We start from the raw sequence: 27,791 nt of genomic DNA, 5'->3' as shown, positions 1-27,791 counted from the left end.
TTTTTATGAAATTTTATTACTTGATCACGCTTGGTAGAGTAAGAAACAATATGATGAGAACACTTCAGAATGCATTCAGGAGAAAATAAAGAATGCTAAAACGCTTAATAACCATGAGACTAAATGAATACTAGTATCATATAATAGCTAATATTTTAATAAATTATAATATACGCCGTGATAAATACTAACTCATTATTATAACTTACAAAGAAATACTTGCTTTTCACCGAAACAAAAATGTCCTATTTGCGTTGTATAGGCTAAATGCGTGTCTAGTTTATACAAAAGAATAGTAAAAATATTGCATAGTTGCCATGTACTAAAGTATATAAATCAAACTAATTTTAGGTTGTAGTTACATCTTACGATGTAATTCCTCGATCAGATGATCACATAAAATAGCAATGACGTTGCGGAGTGTTCGCTATTACGCAGCACCACGTCTCATATTTACATCACATCAAATTGCATAAACTCGTGCTTCAAGCTTGATATCGGCATGTGTTCAGTTATTAAAATTACTAAAATAATAAAATTGAATGAGCAGATAATGATTGGTCCAACGGTTTGAGATGAGCTCTATGATTGGTCCAATGGTTTGAGGTGAGCTCTATGATTGGTCCAACGGTTTGAGATGAGCTCTATGATTGGTCCAACGGTTTGAGGTGAGCTCTATGTCTTAGTTTTTACCCAAGATTGGTGATCAACTATAAGATTAAATTTGTCGATAGCCAGGCTATTAACAGAGATACCTAAGGCTAACATTCGTGAAGGTTATAAAACTGAAAATTTAGATATCAGTTAAAATTATGCACAGTATCTAGCCAACTAACACTGAGGTATGTCATCTTCTTCGTCGCAAGAGATCACCTCATCCGCATGCAGTAAAGAATTCACAATATCGTCAGCAATTGAAAAAGCTGACTGACTGGAAGACTGACTACAGCTAGAGTGACCCCTGCTAGTAGAAACAACTTCTTCATTTATGACGCCGAGAGCTTCTGGCGAAAGACTAGCTGCCGAATGCTTATGCGAGGTAGGTGGAGGTGTCAACATATCAGGTGCGATGCAATCAGACAACTCCGGGCTCGCTCGAGAGACTGGTAAGGCCATCAGTTGCTGCCGAAGTTTAGCTTTATCCTGTAAATGATGACGTGGACTTTAACAGGAGAGTGAAGAATATAAATGGAAGTGAGAAAAGGGTCAGAACGTACTTAAAGATGAACACAACATTTTAATAGATTCTATCAGAATGTATCGGTAATTTTCTATCATTTGCGATTGTTTTTATGTTTGAGCTGATCTGACTGCCAGGATGTTTCAAGGTTAAAATCGATGAAATTTGATCACGATCAAAACGCTCAAAGGAAAAACATTTGCAAAATGACTTCATCAGTTGTTATCGATGCTATGGGTGATATCGGCTATTGCGTTCAAGTTGCAGCGCTTTTGCGTCTCCATTCTGTCAGTCTCTTTACAACTATAGACGTCATAATCGCACTTTCGATTGATCTAAATGTTTCAACTACGATCAAGTTTTATTGATTTTTATCTTAAAACATCTTGGCAGTCAGATCACTTCAAACAAAAAACAATCACAAATGATAGAAAAACCAATCCTTTAAGATAAAACCTAGAAATATTTTGTGTACTGTACTTTTCGGACTATAACCCGCACCCCTATATAAGCCACAGCTACTTAATTTTCCAAAATATGATAATAAAACAATTCATAAGCCACACCTTTGTATAGGCCGCAGAACTCAGAGCGGTGCTTTTTAACACAGCAGCAACTTTGCTGTTTAAAATGGAACAGTGCCTAACAGAACAGTACCATTAGCCATTGTTTCGTATTTTCTTCCACCACTAGAGGCGCACTAACCGGAGAATCTGGTTATTGCGCCCTAGCAGTGAAAGAAAAAGCCCCAGATTAGCTGCACCGTTATATAAGCCGCATGGCTCAAATCGTCAGAAAAAAGTAGCGGCTAATAGTCCGAAATGTATGATAAGTTTATCTTTAACATTTCAAGTACAGAGAGCACACTGGAGGTGGAGTGAGAAACATTGCCAAACACAACTAATGTCGGTTTCACTAAAACCATGCCAAAAGCCACACTGGAAAAATGTGCATAAAAACGCATTGTCCTTGACACATCTACATACCTGTGCGTGTTTAAAGCTTTGACTGAAATTAGAAGATTCGTGATTTAATTTTTACAGTTTGTAGACATAGGAACATCTTGTGGCATATCGTGTAATTCCTTTATGATATTCGCAATATATTTTCAGATGAAATTTCTGATTTGAGCTAATCATGACATTGACGAACATCAAGCGCTGCCGAGCAAATGTAGTGTAATGTTGTAACGACAACACAAAGACTGAAACGGAAGAAGCAAGTCAATGCAGGTTTAACGGTTTTATTTTGCTTCCACATTGGGCTTCAAGTGAGCTAGTCGATTGCCTTGTTGATATCAGCCCAAAACTTGCAATGCATGTTGGTGACATGTAAAAACCATCCTCCTTCGTCAGAGTGAAGTGAACTTTCTTTGCCTTAGTTTCATTTCAAATATTGATGAACCAACTGACAGTGTCAAAGGAGTAATATCCAATAGGAAACGGTTATACACAAGCAACGACTAAATAATATGAGTGTAACTGAACCAAAACTCAAGAGATTGCATTTCATTAAGTTAAAAAAATGAGGCTTTTCTTACGGCAGACTAACTATAAAAACTTCTATAAACTTTCTATTGATAGAAATTATCCCGCTGGTATTTATAGCTCACACCCATCTTATACACAGAGGTCCCGCCCATCTGATATACAGAGGTCCTGCCCATCTGATATGCAGAGGTCCCGCCCATCTGATATGCAGAGGTCACGCCCATCTGATATGCAGAGGTCCCGCCCATCTGATATGCAGAGGTCCCGCCCATCTGATACGCAGAGGTCACGCCCATCTGATATGCAGAGGTCACGTCCATCTGATATGCAGAAGTCACGCCCATCTGATATGCAGAGGTCACGTCCATCTGATATGCAAAGATCACGCCCGTCTGATATACAGAGGTCACGCCCATCTGATATGCAGAGGTCACGTCCATCTGATATGCAGAAGTCACGACCATCTGATATGCAGAGGTCACGCCCATCTGATAAGCAGAAGTCATGCCCATCTGATACGCAGAGGTCACGCCCATCTGATATGCAGAGGCCCGCCCATCTGATATGCAGAGGTCCCGCCCATCTGATACGCCAAGGACACGCCCATCTGATATGCAGACGTCCCGCCCATCTTATATACAGAGGTCACACCCATTTTATGTACAAAAGTCATGCCCATCTGATGTCAAAATTTGTAAGGAAAGATAATTGCTACTTACGAGAAGAGCAATGTCGGCATCATGAGTCTGAATGTTGTGCTGATCGTCAAGATGGATATCGTCGAAAGACTTACGAGTGACCTGATGTACCTGTTCTCTTGTGGTGATGGCGAAAGGCGCTACCCAGTTGATGCACTGTTCGAGCTCGACGAAACTATAGCCTGCAATATTAACACCACCAATGTCAAATCTGTTGAAAAACAAAGAAAGTGAGACAAAGGGGATATCAAGGCATTAACCATATGACATACCGATACGGACGAGCTATGTACATTCTCTGGTAGCACTCTCTTCCAAAATGGTGCTAAGCAAGATCAAGCTTTAGCGGGCACAAAATATTCACCTGATGCTGCTGTTGCTTGGGTTTCATCAGCAAAGTGGTAAAGTATAGCTGCCGCTAGGATGCTAGTGCTGAACTGTAGTGATCCCTCATCCAGCGTGCAGAGGTCCATCAACTGTATGGGAAGACAACTTTCAGTAGACCAGTACCGTGACACAATTTTTACTGTCTCACCAGCCTAATCGGTATTATTCTCTGCTAGTTCTAGTCCTCGCAGGTTTGGCATAAATTCAAATAAACACTCGATAGTCGCTTAGTTTCCATGACGTTTCTTAATCGCAAACTTTTAATGAATGTTTCATGCTCATAGAAGATGGAAACGACACTTGAGAATGATACACAAAAAATCCATGCAAGCTATTCCACTTTAAACATTTTTCACACTGAAGTCATTCCTAGTTCCATTTGATGAGACAGGAGTGTTCTGCTATGACCTCCGGCATATAATTCCTTTATAATTTTTTTTAATAAAGCATTTGCATTAATTCACAACATTTCAATATCCATTGACACACTTTTCGCACGGTAACTCGAAGTGCGCACAATTCCAAATCCACATAATGGAAAGATAGTGGGTGTGCTAACGATGATCGCTCTCGACTAATGCTTCGGAACAATGATCGAGTCATAACTTTCATGTAGTTTGGCTAATTTTTATAGCTTGAAAGTTAGTTTTTTTATAGTAAAAATCCAGACAATTGTATAATTTTTTGCATAGCATTTCAATAATAACGAACATGTTAATAACGAACAACCACATCATCCACCTGATAACCACATCAGAAAGCAGATATGTGTCATGATCACAGAAACCATGGTTAAGTCGGGATTGTAAGATTTAGAGTTACCTGCATTAACAGAAGGAAACAATTCTCACAATTATTTTGCAAAAAAAATTTTGATTTTAGCTTAATTACAGCAGATTTTATGGTCAATAAACTGAATGCATGTTTACCATCAGTGCGAAAACATAGTTCCGAGAAAACTGGTGTTAAAGTCTTAGAAACGAACACCGATGCACAGTTTTGTTTACATTTCAAAACGCCATAGCAACCAATATTAAGAGGTTGTGATATTTATCTAGATTTCAATCTTTATATCAAAAACATTATGCTGAATTTAAAACTCTAAACAGATTTTGGCTGGTTGTCATAGAAATGGCTGTATATCTATAAGGAAATGTATTACCTAATTTTGCAGATATTAAAAACGGCTTGGCAGTGCCGCGATATTGAGCACAACCGCAGTATGATCAACAAAATATTTAAAAAAATAATAACAGCAACATATTGCACATCATCGGTCACTCTATACTTTGATCTTGCAAATTCGAATAATTTTTCTTATAATCAAATCTTATAAAATCGAATAATTATTCTTATAATTAAATATTGTAAAAATCTTATAAGAATGGTTAGGAATATATCATGGTCATTCCCTTTACTTACACTGCTTTTGGCATCAGTTGAAATACCAAAGTACTCATTATAAGTGTCCAAAATGTCAGAATTATCCTTCAAATCGGCAAAAAAGAAACGATTACGTTTTTCGAACGCCATTTTTCAGTACTTCCTGTTTAGCATAGCAACGGTTTTAAGGGTTTTTTCCGAGGTTTTAAGACATTTATTATCTAAACTGACTTCAGATTCAGAAAGATCACTCTTTGATTGGTCCAGAAGCACGTGTTACAAAAATCCTTACCAAAATTATAAATTCAGTTAGTGCAACTTTAAAGTCGAATAACTCAACTTCGTGATTTGCGACTTAACCGTGATTTCTGTGACCGTGACCCATATACACACATGAAGACAAGTCTTGCAACCGACTGAAAGTATACAGTTTGTGCATCAGGCTTTGGTTTTAATTGAATTACAAAAATTTGTGTTCAACTTTGGGAACATGTACATACATTCATAAGGAAAAGACTGGGTTTTGGGTATTTTTACTAAGTTTACAAACAGTGATAGCATAGCGACACCCTCCCCCCCATATGGCACTGCAATGTCATCATGGATACAGCCATGTCACTGTCATGATTCAGTGTCACTGTCATGGTTCAGTGTCACTGTCATGATTCAGTGTCACTGTTTAGGAGCAAAACACCGGGTGATGCGCTATCTCTATACCATGGAAAGGATCTCAGCAACCAGTTTCACAATTTTGTGTGTGCATAGGTCTTGCTTTCCTGTTGTTTCATACGCGAGAAAGCTTTCTTGTTGAAACTCCACTCTAGCTTTTTTTTACATAAAACTGAAAATGGCAGAAGAGAAGGCTGTATGAATCAGTGCCGAAATTGAAACGGTCCGTGACTATCTGATTATACATGGTCTGTTTTGTCCTTGACCTCTTATAGATACAACCTTGACAAAAGGCATCATGCAACCATCACCCTACTATAGCACCCTATGGAAGAATGATCTGCTTGTCAGCCCAGCTTCGGCATCATCGTACACAGGTGTCGCTGTTGCTACACAATCACTGTATGGAGACTAGTAATTTGGTGTCAGATATCTATGTGCGAAGCATTAATAATTTGTTACGAACAATTTATCCAAACAAATAAGAATTATTATCTCGGATTGGGAGGAAAGCAACTAGTTACGACAACATGTAATATTGTTAGATGTATCTCTGCTCACCCTCGCTATCACAAGAAAAGCGCAACCTGAGAATTTCAACTCCGTAATACAGGATCCATCAGGGATGTAATTGAGTATGTTTAGGTAGAGTGTCATCCATGAGTTAACAGTCATCGGGTTGAGGTTCCACTGGAGGGTCTGTAAAACAAACACATTAGATATATATAAGTCTATGTAAGGCACTGGGTGACATTGAGATTCAGGGAAATGGATTCAAATTTCTCGATGCGTACGTACAATGTTCAATCATTACAATATCGGTTTTGGGTATTAAAATCGCCACATGTTTTACGACATGTTGACATAAAAACAGCAATGCGATTATAAAATTATAGATTATTATAGATAAATTAAATTATAGATTATTATTATATTATAGATAAATTATAGATTATAAATATGACAGCTCAAAAAATATGAAAATCCCGAAAAATATCGAAAGTAATTGAATAAAAAAAATAATAAAAAAATGCCTTTTTTTGCAACTACATTAAAATGAATGAAAAGAAATTCAATTATATGTAAAAAAAAAATTAATTTGGGAAGCATTAATTCATAGAAAGGTTTTTATGCTACGTTCACTTGAAAACATACAAACAGAAAGTCAGCTCAGAGATGTGTGTAGGTTCAGAAGTAGAAGTGATGGTAGAGATACTTTACATAAACTTACGAGGTTAAGTTAACAAGCCAAGCTTAAATTTTTTTTATATTTTTGCATTTAATTCTTTGATTTTCTCCAGCTTCTGCACTTTCCCCTACGAAACTGCATTGTTTTGGAAGAAATAATTAATGTCGGAAATTATTAAGGTGTTGATTGAACTGTTTACTGAAATCATATATCCAGTTGAAAAACTCAATCACTCAAGATCAGCATACAAATTTTTCGACAAACAACAAAAAGTTTGAACAAATATTTGTCTCTGCTGCAAAACTGCTGTGCTACGACAGCAGTTCTCATATTACAAAGAGTTGTCCAAACCTCTAGAAAAATTAATATTAGTGAATTCTGGAAAGAGAAGTTTTTTTGTTTGAAGTGTTACACTTTAGTAATACTCGTAGATACACTTCCTTAAATTAACTGACCAAAATATGATAAAATAATACTATCTATTTAAACTAGACTATCAACAGTGTAAGGAATCAGAATAGAGTTTTAGGATCTTTCTGTAAAAACTTAAAAGTAAATCCAGTTCAATGCTAAAAAATGTGCATTGCTGTGTCCCAAATATTTTGTTCATCACAGTAAGATGAAGCTATTGGCACCTTTAAAATGATGAGCTCCTGTGTCTTTATATCCTCTTCAGTGCAAGCACCGTCTGTCACGTATGCAAACTCACCGATCTTCGGCGGATATATTTCCTACAACCAATCATATAACCGATTCAACAACTTCTTGACTCATCTCTCACAACCTCAGCGCATAGCATAGTTGGGCGTGTCCATAAAACATAGATCTAAGAGGCCATTTTGCAAATACAGTCAAACATGGATAACTCGCCCTCGGATAGCTCGAACACATGGTAAACTCGAAAGGTTCTGTTTGGTCCGTTCCCACGTAATGATAAATTGCTTCAGATAACTCGACCTCAACTTCGTTAACTCGAACAGTTTTTTGCCCAACGGCTACCGAGACGGTTGATATCGCTTTAGAATATCACTTTATTCCATGCCATAGAAATAAACCCCAACTTTTAGTAGTTCGTAGGTGTCGTTATTACCATAATCGGCAAAATATTTTCGTCAACAACTTTTCTAAAGGTTTGGTGAAATTTGATTTTTACCAAACATCAGCTTAGCGATGGTCCTACGAAGGCAAGGAAAAGCGAGGTAACCTTCGGAAAAACTTCAAAAGAAATCGGCAAAATTGATCTTGATTAAAACGCTCAAAAGCAAAAGATGTCTTTTCTTCTGAGCATTTAAACAGCGATCAAGTTTTGCCAATATTAATCTGAAAACGTCCTGGCAGTCACATCACATAAAACAACAAACAAATCTCAAGTGATAGAAGAATTTCTATACTTTCTGAGGAAATTTTTTTAAATTTTGCATTAAAAAAGAATTTAATTTGAAACGAGCCATTCATGCTTTTGATTTATATTATAGTTTGTATATGTACATGTATCTACTAATAAATACATGGACTTATGACAGTGCTCTGATAACTTGAACGCTCTGATAAATCGAACACTTTCACTCGGTCCCGTGAAGTTTGAGTTATCCATGTTTGACTATACCAGTTGAGCTAAAAACTTTTGATTGCTTGTTATAGACATATTCAAGCATGCAGGTTTAAAGTTTCATAACAATTGGATCAACCGTTCTCTAACTGTGAACATTCACTTCTAGCATCCGCCCCAAGTCCATTTTTTGTGAAAATTTCATGACTCTTATAACAGCTTTTTAACAAAGTCTCACTCATAATACATCCATTAAATATTTGTTTAGGTAATATTGAAGTTTGGTTAAATCAGAACAGAAGAGCATAACGTACGGAAACTTTGCCTCTGAATAAACTGATCCATATAAAAGAAATATATTTGTCACCTCCTACATGAAATATATATATAAGCTGATGCAAGGTGAACAAATTTAACTTCGAATGTAAACTTTTACTAGATGATAAAACTATATACTAAAGTTTCTTTGCTGGCCTCATTAAATGTTGACTCGCAACAAAATTCACATTACAGTTATTTGGTATCAAAAGATTCACCATGTCTTACTCTGCTGTGTTGTAGGTGCAAAATATATGAAAAGGTGATTACAAGCTTTTAAAAGCTAAAAAATGAACAGTTAATCGCAGCCACACAAGGCCGTCGTAGTTTGGAATCTCTCTCCGAAACGGCTCAAATGGGACGTAGTTGTGGGAGATGGTTTCTGTTTACACTTTCATGCAACCTCATTCGTCAAAATACTTTCACAAATATACTTCACGCATTCAATAAAACCATGTCTATTGTTCTTACGCGTCTACTTCATCGTCATTGTGGTGCTGTCACTATCAGCACTGGTATCTTATAACTGACCGTGAAAATTCGTTTAATTTTTTAACCTTACCTCGAAGGAATACATATCATTGTCTGATAAATATGACGAGCCTGTTGGTCACCTGTGATAATCGAAAAATGCTGCAGAAATTATTCGCAAAGTATGGGTCACATGATCAGATTACGACTAGACGATTAGACCAAGCCGAAACAAAACTGTCAAGTAGCGAGCATCTATATTTGATACGGGGTCTTCGGTAAAACCCGAAGTGTTTGTCATAAACTAGTGCTACGATAAGTTTTTATTGGCCTTTTAATTCCCGTGAGAACATCACGTGACAAAACAATAACCAAATGTAACGACTACGTCAGAGAAATAAACTGATTCCAATCTACGGCGGCTTTTCGTTTTTTAGCTTTTAAGAGCTTGTAATAACATTTCGACATATTTTGCACCTACAACACAGCAGAGTAAGACAGTGAATCTTTTGATACCAAAAAACTGTAATGTGAATTTTGTTACAAGTCAACCTTTAAAGGAAAATGACCAGTCCTGGGTAGAACAAACTACTCGTTATCCTAAAATGCCAAATTTAAAACTGCAAATTACACCGTGTGCCACTGAGTTGGATAAAATTACTATCTCTAAATGTGTGTAATTGAGTTGTTCAGAGCTTTTGTAGTTATTTGCATTCTTGGATAAATATTTAGCAGAATAACTTGTTATTGTGTATAAATTTCTGTTTGAAGACTTTGCTAGTTTCAAAAACACACATTTGTTGCATTGTGTAATACTTAATTTTATAAACTATTATTGTGTTATATTATTACATACAAATATGCAATTACGCTAAATTAAAATTTTAATCAACAGCATTGTTTCTTATAAATTTCAACACAAATAAATAGCTGATAACCATATGAAAGTCACAGCGCCACTTCATACACACAACCATGTACACATGTCATTCTTTCAATAAGTTTTCAAATTTTTCTCAAAAAACTTCATTGACACTCACATGCCCATCTCACATAAGTCTAATGGGTAGCACTAGCCACTTCAGAAAGTCTACCCATAGACAGGTTCACACAAACCAGTCTTTTTGGGTTGTCACATCATACCTACATGCCCTAAATGGGCCTTCCCGACTTCAAGATCTGGTCAAATTAAGCAAAAGTAGCATTTTCTTGTTCGGAATTTCATGCTCTTTTAGGTGGGACAGTTAACAGTTATATATTTTCAAACGAATAAACAGAATATAGTTAAAACATCTGTCACATCATAAATTATGGACATGCTCAGTTGTTAATTGATGCCGGTCTATCATGCTTTAAAGACAAGCGAAGGAGTCAACATGTTTGACAACGGGTTTGATAAGAAAACGTTTTTTCGTGTTGACAAGAAATTGATAGTCATGATGTTCGTGTTACATTTACGTGTCATGATACATGTAACAGTACGCTATTAGCTTGTGAGCCTTTTGGATTAGCGACTAGATTCAGGAAACAAACATTGCTAGAATAACTTGTCATTTATCAACGGTTTTATAAAAGCTGGTTCACACTATATCGCCGTTTGTTGACTTTTCTTTTCTAAGTTCGTTGTCGACTATGTAAACCGTAAACCATGGGGATCGACAAAGCAATGTGGACATGTCAGGAAAATTTGCAGCTGTCAAACTTTCCCGATACTTTGCCGAGCATCAACGACAGCCACTATGGTGTGAACCATTTCGGCGATAGTAATTTGCGGTCGTGGATAGCGTGAATTATTTCCGTCTATGATAGTCGTTGCAGGATTAATATACGGAAACACACAAAAGAACTAAGAGGTTTCTTCGAGAAAATTAGAAAGAAAAATGAGAACACTGCGTCACTGATGCAGACGAGGATGGCTTTGTGATAGTGTGAACACAGTATCATCGACGATCACCGAAGTATTGTTGCATCAACGCTGAGATAAAGCGATATAGCGTGAACCAGCCTGAAGTAGAGACGCAAGGGTCATTTGAGTCACAGCTCCTTGCAGTGGGTTTTCCATCAACAATAACAAGCCAGCCAATCCAGCCTTACCTTTTAGGTAAAGAAACACAAAAAATCAAATATTTTAATCAAGGGCTACATTTGATTTTACTCACAAAATCTTGCAACATATTAACTACGATTGATCTATATGTATGTAAGTAGAAATTGAAGAATTCATGCTATTTCATGGTTTTTTAGTTTGAGGCCAACAATGGTGCCCATCAACCGTGATAATATTTTACCAACCATCATACCAATTCATCAATAGAAGTTTGATAGATGCAACAGCATCAGCGATATTTACCTCTAATTTAGCTGCCATGAACAATGACGTCACACCGATAAGCTGGAGCTGGTATTTGGCTACATCGTGCTTGGTGGAGAGATATCGGTCTATAAATTCTGTCGCTAAGTAGAAGGTCTCCCTGTGTAACCTGTAGACTTCACAAACCTGCAACACATTGAAACCGAGCTGAGAATAGAATATTCCAGAAGAGTTAAGTACTGTGAATAGATATGCAAAGCTGCACAAGCAATAGCAGAAACTAGGAGTTTACTTTACCCTATTTACGGTGTCTAGCTATTCTGATTATCGGTCTTTCCTGCGCACTCAATGTTAAAACCACAGCAACCACGAGAAAAACAATAACGAAAGAATTCGTAGATATTGATGTTATCTAGTCATTACTAGCGGCAAATTTTCTTCTGATCAATTTTTATTGTGCGTTCATAAAGATCAAACAAATCTTTTTGAGTTATGACCAAAACAGTGAACATAAAACAATAATTTGTTTGAAATTAAATCGCCAACGGAAGGGGAAACTCCATAAATTTGTCCGCTCAGGGTTAAAAGTTGAGGATTTTCAAAACTGCACAAATAGCAGAAACTAAGGATTACATAACATGTTTATGATTTCTAGCTATAAATTCATCTAAACATTTAATAAGCAGAGAAAGAAGCATTTAATATTTATTGAAGACAAGTGCTTGTGTTTCTTGAACAATCCATTATCACCTGGCATAGCCTGTTCTGTAGACAAAGAAATACTAGCTAATTAACACCAGGGTTTGAAGATTTGTTTCGGGTGACAGTTTGAGGGCAAATTTGATGTAATCCCAATGATGTGAACGGACTAATGAAAGAAAATGGGGTATTACATAAAGCAGAAAAGAATTTAGCCTCCCCTCAGAGGTCATGCTCAGGACTTTTATAGCCTTCTTAGCAAATATTCCATGTGTTCATAACATGCCCAGCGAGTGATTCATATGAACATAACATCAAGCATGCTATAAATCAACCTTGTACTAATCACCTTGTAAATTCATGCCAACTGCTTTTTGATAGTCAATATGTTAAATCTAACATATTTGAAATATTTCATCCAGCATTCAGGAGAGACTAACAAGATTGACCCAAGATGCTCCTCACTATATCTATGTAGGCCAAAGGAGTGGCTGAACAACATGAGACCAAACTTACGAAGCCGGAGGTTTTAGCTAGGAGAAGCACTCAACTTAACCGAAGCTCCGAAGCTTGTAACCAAATGCTTCGAGACCTACTTGATTGGCTGTTCAATCACAACCAAAGCTCACGTTTGATTGGTTAACTTTATTTTCCACAACCAATTGATCAAATCATGATTTGTAACAGAAAATGTAATCATGTGACCCGAACAGGAAATGGCAAAAACAATGCTATTTTTCTCAACTCGGTTTTGCACACATGACATGCGTACTAGCCAGCTTCAAGACAACCCTTTAGGTAACAAGCTATAAAATACTATTCGGGAAACACTGTACACTTGAACGCTGATGAAGCAAGATGGTTTGTGTTCTCAACGATTGTTAACCAGAAGCTGAGTCATTTCTCTCTGAATATCTTTCTATAGAGCTTCTCCTGCACAGGTCTAACAGACTACATAGATAGGAATCTTCAAAGTGAACAACTGAAGGATATTTACCTCTATAATCCAGTCTAGAAGTATGGCTCTCATTCTACATTGTAACTGTGGGTGCTTGATAAATAAGTTCTTGTCTCGGATATACCGCTTCTCCTTGGCCCTCATTACAGACCAGACCTCCTGAGAAAAGATGTTTGATTTGTTGAAATGAATGTGATGTCAATGCAATGTCATTATAAGAGTGTGTGTACTAACAGGAAACAACTCTAAAAACAACTCTATAAACATGCTTGTCATGGTATACCATAAAAAATTGAAATAACTTCTATACGAAATATCAAATGAAAATCAGGGTTTGGGAGGTCTAAAAGCTGTAGACAATCATCATAATCCAAGTACAAATTTGCACTTGGTGACTCTTGACAGCATTGTCAAATAGGTGGTTAAATTTTTACTAAACATGCAAATTATATTCTGCATAGAATGAATTTCTGCAAACATTTGATTATAGTAATTCCCAATATACGAATTTTGATGTTTTTCGAAGCATTATAGTGCAGAGAAGAGGCTGAGAAAACCCTGAAAATAATTAAAAACCTAACAAAAATATAAAATTTATAAGATCATTCTAAATTTCAAGTCAAAGTTAGTATAAATAAAGCCGTAAATCTCAGTCTCCAGCTCTACAATTGACCAATGCATTGCTGAGCCTACAGTTCACATGTCTAAGGTCAAGTATCAGTAATATAAACCTCTTTACATTGACTTATTTTATTAGTCTTTGTAAATAGAATTACAGTTTTATATATCACACGCACATCATTTGCTGTACTTTTATGAGTTATGTTAGGTTTGTGGTTTTAGGAATTAATTGAATAAATTAAAATTTATTCTGATAAAGTTGTCTGCTTCAATATGAGGCAACTGAATGATACAAATATGGCATGAAGTGTTAAACTATACCAGGAAGCATGGAGCATGTGATCCATCATCTGCGCAATAGGCATTAATTATAATTATAGACCATATACTATCATGACAAAATACATCTACATACTTAAAAAAAAGTCGGCAACTTACACATAATATAGATAAAATTTATATGTAAAAGTAAAAATCTAAACTTACTAAAAAGCAGCTAAAACATAAACTTTGAATTTAACACTTTGGCTGGTGATGTAACATTTAAGGTTTCTCTGTACTGCTGACTGACGAGGGGAATTTATGGTACGGAAACTAATTAAGTTTGTCAAAATTCAGAATTATTGAGGTAACAGATCGTACATGCATATTTTAATATAACCAATTATAAACCGGTAAATCAAATTCAAAAATCAAATTTTGATCAGCTTAAAGCTATTAAAGGAGACGTGAGAGCAGGAAAGTCTCTGCGGGCAGTCTACCTTGAACATAAGCAATTCCCTCCAGAAACAATTTAGAATCGTTTGACATAACTGTGCAATAACATTAGCACATTAACAAATGCAAAGTACTATCATTATTTCTGCGTTATTAGTGTGATGCACTCGAATAACTAAAATTTAACTTGATTAAATTTTAAAAGATTAAATTAACGACTAACTTATCTAGTGTTTCTTTTCTGGTACCCGAGACCTTATAGATAACCTAATATCTATCAAAGGAATAATCTAGTCACTAAAATAATTAAGAGCGCTCTGTCATTCCATCAATTCTTTGGATAAGCATTGCTAACTAATTCTAGTCTATGGTGTGTTGCTGTGTATTCTAAAGGCGGTTGCTATTTGCCAACAGCCATTATAATACACAGCAATATTGAAGTCAGCAGTCAGCAATTATATCACAACAATATTGAAGTCAGCAGTGAAATAGTACGCAATATTTTTAGTTATAAAGTCAGCAGATTAATAATATTTGAAATTTCATTTCTTATGTATAAATTTTGGTCCGTTATTACAAAAAACAGCACATACAAAATCCCCAATTTTAATTATACATTAGAACCAAGTTTCATGCTATCCGCATATACGAAGTATTTAATAGCAACTAAACTGCGTAATCATCAGCATTTGAAAACCAACTAGCGTAAAGAATTCAAATCTTTAATCGGCATAAACTCAAACATTATCGTATAGTCTTTAAAATTCACATGTGATAAGTCATTTAGGTTTTATACGAATTGAATAAGCTAAAGGTTAAAATAAGCTTGCTGTACCACTGTCTAAAACCAAACAATCTGCCAAAAGATGCCATACATGAACTGAGAATGCAGCGAATTGCATTAAATCTATTTTAACTATGCAAGTCATAAAGCAAAACAAAAATCATTATGCTACATTGTTCAGAATGTCCTTTGAAACTAAAACCTTAATAAAATGTTTTAATCCAATGACTAAAACTGGCAAAAAACTTTTATAATCTAATATTTATAACAAGAGATATAACGCACATTGTTAACCGAGAACAGGATATACAATCTATTTATATATAAATCTGCTTAGCTATTAAAATCTTGGAATGAAATATCCGTTTAATGCTGGATTTAATCTTGGAACCTCTCGTTCGCCAGGCAAATATTTTACCAATCAAGCTACATGAGAGATTCATTGGACGATATGTAAGTAGTTTTATTACTAAGTTTACTAACTAGCTTACCCAAATTAGCCATTGGCAATGTGCCAGGCTAATGGCAAGCACCTACATTACCTGTCACTGTTTATAAGCTGATTTTTAATACCCATGCAACACCCGCCATTCCATTACTCAGATCTATTTATGTGAATTCAATCTATTTCAGAACCTGTTTCACCAGTTAAAAAACCTTCTGTTGAATCAAATATTCTGCAGAGAATACACTGTATTAAGTTTAATTAGTTTACTAGTCCATAATCTATGACAATTTCTAATTAAATACTGCATGCATTTACATATAACTTTAAAATAAGCATATGATTTACCTGTGATATATAAAACTATAAATCTATTTAAAAAACCAATAAAATAAATCAATATAAAGAAAAGAAGTCACTATATTACTAATACTATACCTTAGACATTGAAGTGTAGGCTCAGCAATGCATTCCATGAGATACCATACTTTTCGGACTATTAGCCGCTACTTTTTTTTGACGATTTGAGCCACGCGGCTTATATAAGGGTGCGGCTATTCTGTGGCTTTTTCTTTCACCGCTAGGGCGCATTAACCAGAATCTCCGATTAATGTGCCTCTACCGGTGAAAGAAAATATGAAACAATGCCTAACGGTACTGTTCCGTTGGGAACTAGGTTAAAAAGCGTCGGTTAATACGAAACAGTGCCGTTTTAGACAGCAAAGTTGCTGCCGCGTTACAAAGCACCGTCCTGAGTTCTGCGGCCTATACAAAGGTGCGGCTTATGTATTGTTTTATTATCGTTTTTTGGAAAATAAAGCAGATGCGGCTTATATAGAGGTGCGGTTAATAGTCCGAAAACTACGGTATCTGTAAAAAACTAGCATAAGTTAGGAGATAATCAATAAAATCAAGGTTTTATTGTAAACCACCTTTGCGATGCAAGAGGCTAACGAGATACACATAGAGGTGGGGATAGAGGTCACATAGAGGTCACTCATCACTCAGTCCGCATCAACTCTGACCATATTTATTTCAAATTATGTTGTATAAGGTTTGTATATTTCATTTAACTTTACTCGTAATCCTTCCACTCGTAAAACAGCATTTGCTTGAGAAGCTTGCAACGATACACCCTTCATACTCCATGGAACAATTTCTATTGTTAAAACAATGGAGAGTAGAAGTGTGAGAGCACTAACTTCATACCTGCATGAAATGAAACGCAGCAAATACCAGCACTTTAAAAGGTGCTCAATTTGTCTCCTTATGAAACTTTATCACACTAGTTTGTAACATAAAACTTTATTGCTAGAGGACAATAGACATGTTAGCTAGGGAACAAAGGTGTCCATATCTTAATTACTACATCTATGTTTACTTGTAGACACATTGTTACATGGTATCTCAAGGATGCCTATTTTGATTGGCATTTAAAGCCTGCTCTGCAAACAGGCAGTATTTGAATGTGAAAATTTGTGAACCAGAATACGGCTTACCGTCGTTGGGTCAACGTGAATATTTACAGAATGGACTGACGTCACTATGACCAGTGTTATATATTATTTACAAATGAATTTAAAACATTTCATAATATCTTTATAAATAATCAGGGTTTAAACATTTTGCCTTTAAACAACTTACAAATTAAAATACTACCTGAAAGGGTGCGTCTGCCAAATTAATATGCGTGTAGATGTCACAAAATACTCGACACAAATTTGTTGTCAAAAATGCCAACTTGCAATAATAATGAATAACACAGCCCACGACATGCTATATTCTGCCAAATAGGCCATACCTACCAACCTATGCTATACAAATGCACGATCTGTGCTTGAAAAAAGCAATCGACCCGAAATTTGACTAACTTAGACGACCTTGATCAACAAACTTGTGCTGAGTAAAGGTCAAACCTGGAATCACGTTGAAAATGACAGACACGAATAACCCTTATTACACTATCCTTATGTGAACATATATATAAGCATGTCATCATCATAGTTGAGAGCATAAATTGAACACAGAGAGTCAAGTACAAACTGATTCTCAGATGTTTCCATAGTCCTTGTACTTAAGCTAGATAGGCTGCAGGATCCAACAGAAAGTGCCAAGAGGGATGTAGATTAGAATAATCACAGTAATTATTCCTTTTGTTTAGACAAATCTACTAGCCTGTCATTACATCAACACAATAGTTTGCTATATACATTTAATGAAAGGACCATCGCTTGTGGGCAAGTCAATCCTTGCAAGCTCACTAGTTGAAATTATCAAACCAACTTTAGATGTACATAATATGAAAATTAGCTGGCGTCTACTGATGCACACACAGAGTAACTCAACAGTCATGAAAACCACCTGTAGAAGGCCTGTATTAGTCATATTCTGTAGGATAGATAATCGGGTGCATGAATAGTCGGTCACAATCTTCTTATCTCCTACGTTTAGGAAGGCTTAAGCTGCTGAATCATAGCGTATGGGGTATATAAAGTGAAGGGTAAATAACTCACAAGGTAAACCATATGTATAGAACTTGTACTGTACTTACTGAACGTGTGTTTGTACTAGCAGATTTCAAGTGTAGGTTTTATTATCTATGAAATTATTGGTTGAAATACCCGGATAATATCAATTCAGGACTGGGGTTCCATTAAGGGCAAGGATTAAAACCTATAATCTAAGTCGTCATTAGTTTAACTACTTGATTCCCTTGTTTTTGCTTTCTCCATTTAGTGTCTTCCTCATTGGATGAATGATATTGCAATTACAGACAAAGATGCTCTCCTTACCTCTGGATTGGCCCATTTGAGAGGAGGAAGGGGACAACGATTAGATGTACAAGTAAAAATGTTCTTGAATGTGTAGCATGAGCCCCCTGCCTCCAACATAGCCTCACGGCATGGAACCTGTGTGGATGGTGAGGCGCTAGGCACAAGGGTCCTTGTACTTATTGGCTGGCACGCTGTGATTGGCTGCCACTGGTTCTACAACATTTACGTAACCTATGCCAACATCGGGTGAAGAGCAGTACATCAACATAAGTTTAAAAGTTGTAACCATAACTACCTGAATCTGGAGCTGCTGTCTCTTAGGAGCCTGGCTTGTCAGCATCTGCTCTTCCTAAACACATGATAAAACTTTCATCAGATAACCTGCTGTTAGGAGGCAAACAATGCAATGATACCGTGAAAATTGATTAATCGGAGAATAGAGTTGAATGCCTACCGAGACCAACTTCGTTAAATATTGAAAAAAAAATCTGACTTTGTTATTCTGTGGGGATCAGAACAGTCCAACAAATGTCTACATTGTACCCGTGGCACTGCAAACTATTGTAAGGCAACTGCAAATTATTATAAGGGCTGCTGTAGATGTTCTTATAACTAACCTGGTCGGGTGGAGTTAGCCAAGATTGCTTGCGTTTGCTCGAACCAGCTGCCACAAGGTATTTTTCTATTGGCCCGCTAGTGCTTTTCTTATTGCTAGTTTGACTCTTCTTGGATATTCTTGTACTAAAATGATTTTTAAATAAAATTTAAACAACAAATAATCTGGTAAGCCACCTTAGTTATTAGTTCATTTTTGTCAATACGGCGTTAATGTTGTTTTTCAAATAGCATAAACTTAGAGTAATATGGACATTTTAGATATGAATTAGAAACAGTCTTGAATGAAAATACTTAAAATCAGATGCTATTTGAGCAAGAATAATTAGAGATTGCTGTTAAATACCTTAAGATCTTAATAGAAAGTGTATTGGGAGTTACATTGACCATTATGATGAACCCATTCGCAAACATTTTTCATGCGTGCAACTAAGAAATTTGCAGAACGTAAATATGCAAAAAGCCTCCACCAACCAAAACAGACCATGTAAAATTGACAGAGGTTTTGATTAGTAAATTGGCAACGTGCTGCCCGCCCCCAATCGGATGCTGTGAGACTTATAATCAAGTTTAATGCAGTACACCATAGACCTATAACATAACCAAAGATTGGGAGAGTGGGAAGCTTAGTAGGTGCGAAATTGGTGAGCCGTAAACTACTGGAACACAGAGTAATGGAACAAAATTGAATTGCTACAACATACCAATTTTTAATCGCTGCAGTTATGCTCTAACAATGAACAGAGTACTGGTTTGAAACTGATAAAACATCTGTGTTGCAATTAGCTCAACAAAGATGTTAACAAGCAAACCGCAGTTTTAAATTGTTCGAGGTCTTTGGAAACAACTTTACCTTCTTCTTGTTGACATAGTATTATATACCAAGTCTGTCAGAGTGACTTGATGTCTGCAATAGGAAAAACATTATCAATCCAAGATTTCACAACTGTTAACAAAAAGACAAGGATAGTCTAAATGATAACCATGAGCGTTGCCAGAAAACTGTTTACCTTCTAGCCTCTTAGACTGACCAAATTACGTCTGCAAGTAGAGCGGATTGGTTGGTCGAAGGAACTATTAAAACTAAATAAAGAAACTTGCAACTGAAACTGCTTCATACCCTTTTCTGTGGGTACGATTAGGTTTTTAATATCGGATACCCGTTTATTCTCAGCAGAATCTTAATACTGACGGCATTTAAAATGGAGTCGTTTCCTCTACTGTAGAATTTCTGCTTCTAACCTATCAAAGCGGGTAAGTGTCACAAGGTAATTCTCGTAAAGAATACATTGAATACCTACTAAAACTTAGACACGCAAACCTAGACCCCATATATTTGAGATCTACTTTTCATTTTGTAACAATGTCTTCAAACAACCAAACAAAATAATAATAAAATAAGGTTTTTCTTTGGGTTCAACAATTAACAGTATCAAGAAAATTCGAAGGCCATGTGTGCTAAGCAAACCCAGCAATTTTTTGAGTTAAAGTATGGTTGAGAAGATTGACTCGGTAAACTAAACATGAGGAAGGCAACACAGCTAAAAACACATGGCGATAAAATGTATCCCAACCTCAGGTTGAAACCAAATATAAGTTATAGCGTGAGCTAGTCGAGCGAGCAAATCAAGGAACGAAGTTTAGCAAAGCTTGCCCAACTCTCAGCATATACTTATCAGGTTATACCACGAAATACGACAAGCAATAATGACTTAGATCATATTAATAAGTTTGACATAAATTGACCATTAAGCTTTGTTTGATGGAAAACTTATACCACTGTGTATGAAAGGTGAATTGGTGGAGATAAAATGGGCAGTTGGTAATTAAGTGTATCATTTGATGAGACTCGGTTTGATGGGTTTCAAACTTATAAGTGAAAACTTTGTGCATTAGTTGTAAAGCTTGTAGTTTTAATCGTAAGACTTGCATTCCTAGTTGTGAGACTAATTGGATTATATACCGAAAGATTCATAATGGTACACGCAAAGCTTGAATCAGTGAGTATAGCTTTCATAGATAATACGGAATGCCGAACAATACATGAAAGACATGATGTTATATATCATTTTGGCGCAAAAGTGATTGAACAATTCCCTTTTTGCTTGAACCTTTTGTAAACCATTTTGAAACTAAAAGCTCCAAATTGTATTTATCTTGTGATTTGTTTCAATTAAATTGGCTAAGAATTTGGAAAAAAATTGATAATTTGAAATCCATTATATGTTACTGGACATCACTGTAGACAATTATCAAGTAAATCTATTTCCATCTAGATTATATATGCTTGAGCTTTGGGAAGACAGGGAGAGTGTAGAAGTCAATGGCATCACCTTAAAAAAGTAACCTAATTAGTACAATAGAAATGTAAAAATTATCAATCAAATGGGATGCACTGTTCAATGTTGTCAAGGTTTCCAGAAACAATGATCGTCATCCTTTAAAAAGGATCTCAAGACCAACAAAACCCATGTCTAAAACATTGGTGTAGCATACCATGAAACTAATGGAGATTGTGAAACCTAACACCACAGGCACAGAAAAAATTGCGTGAGAGCAACCATTGCAACCCCATGTACCAGCCTACAACTTACAACTGTTTCACTCATTTGGCTGGCTCCCAAACAGCTACTCATTGAGATGTTTTTTTGAACCTACCATCCTTGCTTAGCTCACCACATCACAATAGAAAACCTTCAACCACTGATGAACTAAGCTCTACAAACTGATGTAATGCTGAACTCATCTAAAGCGATCATCGTTATTGAGATTTATGCTTTCTTTTGTCAAATACAACCCACCAACGATCATAACTGGTCAATCACTAGTGTTACATGCTACGAATTTTTGAGCTTCGAAGTTGTGGTTTTGATCACAGGAATGAGGACGAATTTACATGATAAGCAGGAGTGGTTGCACCACTCGCAATTATTTGTAGCTGATGAGTTTACGTGCTATGAAGAAATTGTCATACAACTCCGTGTTTTCTATATTAGTCTTGCGCTTTTATCTACAACGGGGTGCATGATTTATATCGCAGCTGGTATTCCTAAAATGCGTCCAAGATCAAACGCCAATGTCAAAGCGTGTAAGAAATTTTTCTTCAAATTTCGAAGGTAATATTTTTTATTTTGAAGATGATATTTTTAAAACGCATGCATTAAAAACAGATGCTGTAAGGACGTCACTAATGAAAATGATGAAAACCCAACCTCTGATCGCAGGTAAGGTCAAATATGTGTTTAATTTAACAGCAGAAGAGAAATAACAGGCACCTGATAGTAACTATGGTAACCTTTTTAATCAGAGAAACTGCAGAACGGTGAAGCTACAGAAACAAGAATAAGTTAGGACTTGTCCCTGAATACAATGCAAAACTAACAGAAAGAATTGCCAGAGATTACTTTCATTGCCAACAAATAGTGAGCCACGTATTCTGCATTCTGACTGGTTGTGGAAACTCGGGTCTACAATTTATATTGTCACCAATATAATACTACTGCCTACAGCAAACCAAGGTAACAAGTAGTGCTCTAATGTTAAAACTATGATAATTAATGACACAGCTTGTGCATTAAATTCAGAAAATCATGGGTTACACAGCCGCAACTCAACTCAGAAAAATGTTTGCCACAACAAACAGGTAGACGCCAAACACTGAGCCTTTAACATGTAGAGCTTTTACAGCAAGATACTCTAGTAATGCAAAAAAACTAGTGAAGCATTTGATGAGTCAGATTCTGGATCACTTTGCCGAGCTTTTCAACCAGCTCCTGAATGTCCCAGGAATGACAGAGCAGTGTGCTTTTGACTGTCTCACACCAAGACCAATCATGAACTGTCTGGCTGAACCATCCGATGAAGCGAAGTCATTGCTGCAGTAACCATAATGAAAGGAAATGGCGCACCTGGCCAATGTGAGACCTGTTGCATGCAGTTTTGTGGAAATGGGAAAAATCTATAATAATCATACCAACTCGAGCGTCGCCCATCCTAAAACGGTTTTCTCTGTGGTCCCTCCATTCAGTGAAAAATCAGCTAAGAATTAAACGAAGAGCGACAGGTCCATCTTGAAAACTGCGGAACGTACTGTAAATGCACTTCTTCACTGCAATGGCAGCAAAACAGCTTCAAAGACACCAGATTGATATCGCAGCACTCTGAGAGACCCGTCTATCGCTCTTCGGGAGTTTGGTGGACAGTGGCTACACAATCTACTGGAGTGGCGTAGAAGTAGAAGAGCACGAACAGATAGGCTTGAGTTGGCTTTGGCATCAAAAATGACAGTCAAGAAAATAGAACCAGAACCAATCGCAGAAAGTGACAGGATCACGACTGAGCATCTGCCACTAAAGAGGAATGTGTGCTTGTTTATCATAAGTGTAACTGCTACCACCATGACAAATTTTGACAAAGCCAAGGACTTTTACCATCAGTTGTGAGGTGTGATGAAAAGCATTCCTGGCACAGATAAGCTGCTTATTGCAAGTGATTTTAATGCAAGGGTCGAATGCGATCGCCTGAGTTGGCAGAGAGTTATTGGGTGTCAGGGAACTAGGGTCTAGTGAACCTCTACTTACTTTCTGGTTACAGAGTAACCTCATCAGCACTAACACCATCTATAAACAAGGATTATCATCAGATGACAAGGATGCATCCAAGGTGCAAAAATTGACACCTACTAAACTGTGATTGCAAAACAAAGAGAAAGGATAGATGTTTTGGACACCTGTGTGTACAGAGGTGATTCCTGGTGTACAGATCACAGCATGGTCCATTCTATGGCAAGTCAAAATACTAATAAGAAACATGGGAAGAGTCGTCCGAAACCACCAAAAAATCTAAATGTTGGAAAGCTATAAGACAGCAAGATTCAAGAAAGCCTAGAGGACAGAATAAATGTAGTTATATGGGCAGAAAATAATGAGACCACTGAACGATGAGAAACGTCTGGCTTCCAACGCAGCATATGAGGTACAGGGCAGGCCACCCAGGAGACACCAAAATCGGTTCAGAGACCATGCTGTGAAACTAAACCAGGTGCTTGAAAACAAAGAAATGTTGCACAAAGTCGGTATCTGTCACGCGGCACGAAAGTGAACAAGGGAAAACTTGTGAGAACCAACCTCCAGCAATACACTAAAAAACTGAACTCACATTGATGGGAGGAAAAGCGAGAAACCTACAGCCTGCTGCCGATCGCAACGATATGAAGGAATTGTACCATGGTCTCAGAGGAGTATATGGCCCACAGAACAGAGCAACAGTCGAGCTAAAAACACTTGATGGAGAAAGTCCTACAGAATAAGATTCAGTGATTACTTGGCCAAGCCTTTGAACCAGCTACTAAATGTCTCAGAAATGGTTGAGCAGTGTACTTTCGACTGCCTCGAGCAATGACCAATCATGAGTTGTCCGGATGAACCTTCTCATGAAGCAGAAGGTGCAGTCACCATAACAAAAAAAAATGGAGCACCTAAACGATGTGGGATCCCAGCAGTGAAGAGACTGCATGTAGTCACGATGAGACAACTACGCAGAATAATGAACCTTGCCTGAAAAGATAAGGTCAAGAACACCGAAATCCTAAAGCGGGCTGGCCTGCCATCCATGGGGGATAATCTGATAGAAAATGCCTATGACTGGGATTTGTACAAGATGGGGGATGAGCGATTACCAAAACAACTATTATATTCACAACTCTACGAAGGAAAGAGGAACTAGGGCAGACTCAGGCTGAGATACAAAGATGTAGCTAAGAGTAATATGAAGTTGAGGGAATTTGACACAAATGGATGGCAAGAGAAGGCAGAAAACAGAACTGCATAGAGATGTAATAAAGCTTGAAGGTTGACTTACAAAAAAATTCACATTACACTTACTTGGTATCAAGATTCACCATATTTTACTCTGCTGTGTTGTAGGTGCAAAATATGTGGAAACGTGATTACAAGCTTTTAAAAGCTCAAAAACGAACAGCTAATCGCAGCCGTCATGAACGCCGTAGATTAGAATCCCTTTTCAAAACGGCTCAAATGGGATGTAGTTGAACACAATGGCTTCCTTTTACACTTTCATGCAACCTCATTCGTCAAAATATTTTCACAAATATACTTTAAGCATTCAATAAAACCATGTCTACTGTCCTTACGCGTCTGTTGCATCATCATTGTAATGCTGTCACTTTGAGCGCTGACAGCTCAAAACCTACCGTAAAAATTCGTTTAATCTTTTAACCTTAGCTCGAAGGAGTACATATCATCTTTTAACAAACATGACGAACCTGTTGGTTAGCTGTGATAATTGAAAAATGCTGCTGAAATTGTTCGCGCTATTTCGCAGGAAATATGGGTCACATGATCAGATTATGACTAGATGATTTTACATTTTACTAGATGATTTTACACTTTCATGCAACCTCATTCGTCAAAATATTTTCACAAATATACTTTAAGCATTCAATAAAACCATGTCTACTGTCCTTACGCGTCTGTTGCATCATCATTGTAATGCTGTCACTTTGAGCGCTGACAGCTCAAAACCTACCGTAAAATTCGTTTAATCTTTTAACCTTAGCTCGAAGGAGTACATATCATCTTTTAACAAACATGACGAACCTGTTGGTTAGCTGTGATAATTGAAAAATGCTGCTGAAATTGTTCGCGCTATTTCGCAGGAAATATGGGTCACATGATCAGATTATGACTAGATGATTAGACCAGGCTGAAACGAAACTGTAAAGTAGCGAGCATTTATATTTGATAAGGGCTCTCCGATAGAACACGAAGTGTTTGTCATGAACTAGTGCTATGAGACGTTTTATATTGAGCTTTTTATTGACCTTTAATTTCATGTGATAGCCTCACGTGTCAAAACAATAACCACGATGTTTGAGTACGTCATCGAAATAAAGAGATTCCAAACTATGGTGTTTTCATGATGGCTGCGATTAGCTGTTTGTTTTTGAGCTTTTATGAGCTTGTAATCACATTTCCACATATTTTGCACCTACAACACAGCAGAGTAAAACATGGTGAACCTTTTGATACCAAATAACTGTTATGTGAATTTTGTTGCAAGTAAACCTTTAAACCATAAGACAGTCATTATCGAAATGACCAACTGCAAGAGAGAGAGAAAAATGTAGGTAGCGTGAATATTACATTCACAGTGGATACCAACCAATAGATCAGATATAGACAAATCATGACAACAAGCATTTTATTACATTATTATATTATATATCGCAATACATACAAACTTGTATGTGCAACACAATGCATATTGTTGTCAAATGATTCTTAATGACGTAGGCTAACTTGCTGCCAACTATCAAATAAATCAGATTAGAACTAAAATTGCGTTCAGAAGGATGAATACAAAGTTCGCATTAGAAATTTGATAAAAATTTAACATCTATACTATGAACATATTATGAACTATGCCTCTTAAACGGTTTGATCACTTATTGCAAATATAGAAGCCACTTTTTCACGCTGATTAACACCTGCTCAATCTTTCTTTATTGCATGAATAACATGTATTCAAAATAAGAATGAAGCATTAGCAGTGTACCAGTAGGCTTATTTTTACAATAACGTCTTTATACATCTAATGTCAACAATCAAGTTTATTAACATTTACATTTTATACAGCAACCTTCGGGATTAACTCTAGTCGAAAAAGTTTATGTATATTCACCAGACCAAAATCACTAAATAACATTCTATGCAAGCAAACATATAACAAACATATGCCACTGGAATAAATTGCAGCCTAACCTTAGCATTGATGCGTAAATAACGAACAACAAGAATCGAAAAGCAACGTTTAAAAAAACGCTAGCAAGTACCCTAAGCTAAATGCATAAAACAGTTGAAACCAGTATTTGTAGAAAATTACCAAAAACAATAGTATGCATACAAAAAATACGATTGAAAGCCTCAAAGAATTTCGGACGAAAAAGATTACTATAATAAAAACAGTACGACGAATATCCTTTAATTAATGTATAAAACTGCTTTAAAAAAGACGAGACTATTTCAGTAAGTGCTCAAAAGATCTGTTAAACACCAACAACCATATAAATAATAAACAAGTTGGCAAAAGAACAAAGAAACCAAATCGAAGTCGGTCCTAAATGTACAAGGGTGGCGCCAAATAATGGAGGGCGGGAAAAGAGCGTTTCTTTGTAGATCAATATTTAGTCTTTTACACAAACAGATATGGAATAAAATAGCATCGAAAACATTAAGCATCTTACAATATATCATGAAAATTACGTTTCATCAAAATAAGCCGCTAACAATCTATGTATTACCTATATTTAGTGGGCAGTTTTCACCTATGTGGCAAAGAAGGCAGAATGGCGACCGACACCAGGAGGTATAAATCCGCGAGATAATGTCGATCGTTTGTTACATAGAACTGAATGAAAAAAAATTATGTGAACAACAAAATAGTTAATTTATGTCAAGTTTAGACATTTTTAATGTGAATTGTAGATACCAATAACAACTAATACAATTTTAAA

The 27,791-nt window shown here is 36.4% G+C and overlaps 1 protein-coding gene across 1 annotated transcript; it reads right to left on the bottom strand.

Moving 5' to 3' along the window:
* On the bottom strand, nucleotides 1-27,650 carry LOC137387420 (G1/S-specific cyclin-E-like). Its single transcript, XM_068073843.1, has 12 exons — nucleotides 27,579-27,650; nucleotides 20,112-20,165; nucleotides 19,261-19,384; nucleotides 18,939-18,992; nucleotides 18,662-18,856; nucleotides 13,342-13,461; nucleotides 11,685-11,831; nucleotides 7,632-7,727; nucleotides 6,369-6,506; nucleotides 3,733-3,844; nucleotides 3,390-3,550; nucleotides 1-1,143 (listed from the first exon to the last, which is right to left on the bottom strand). Exons 2-12 carry the CDS (start codon nucleotides 20,126-20,128, stop codon nucleotides 832-834), a joined length of 1,476 nt encoding a protein of 491 aa, XP_067929944.1. The 5' UTR covers nucleotides 20,129-20,165; nucleotides 27,579-27,650; the 3' UTR covers nucleotides 1-831.
* Between the last annotated feature and the right edge of the window lie 141 nt (nucleotides 27,651-27,791).

Source organism: Watersipora subatra, chromosome 2 (genome assembly GCF_963576615.1).
Source record: "Watersipora subatra chromosome 2, tzWatSuba1.1, whole genome shotgun sequence".
Taxonomy (NCBI): Eukaryota; Metazoa; Bryozoa; class Gymnolaemata; order Cheilostomatida; family Watersiporidae; genus Watersipora; species Watersipora subatra.
This window is presented reverse-complemented; position numbering and strand designations above follow the sequence as displayed.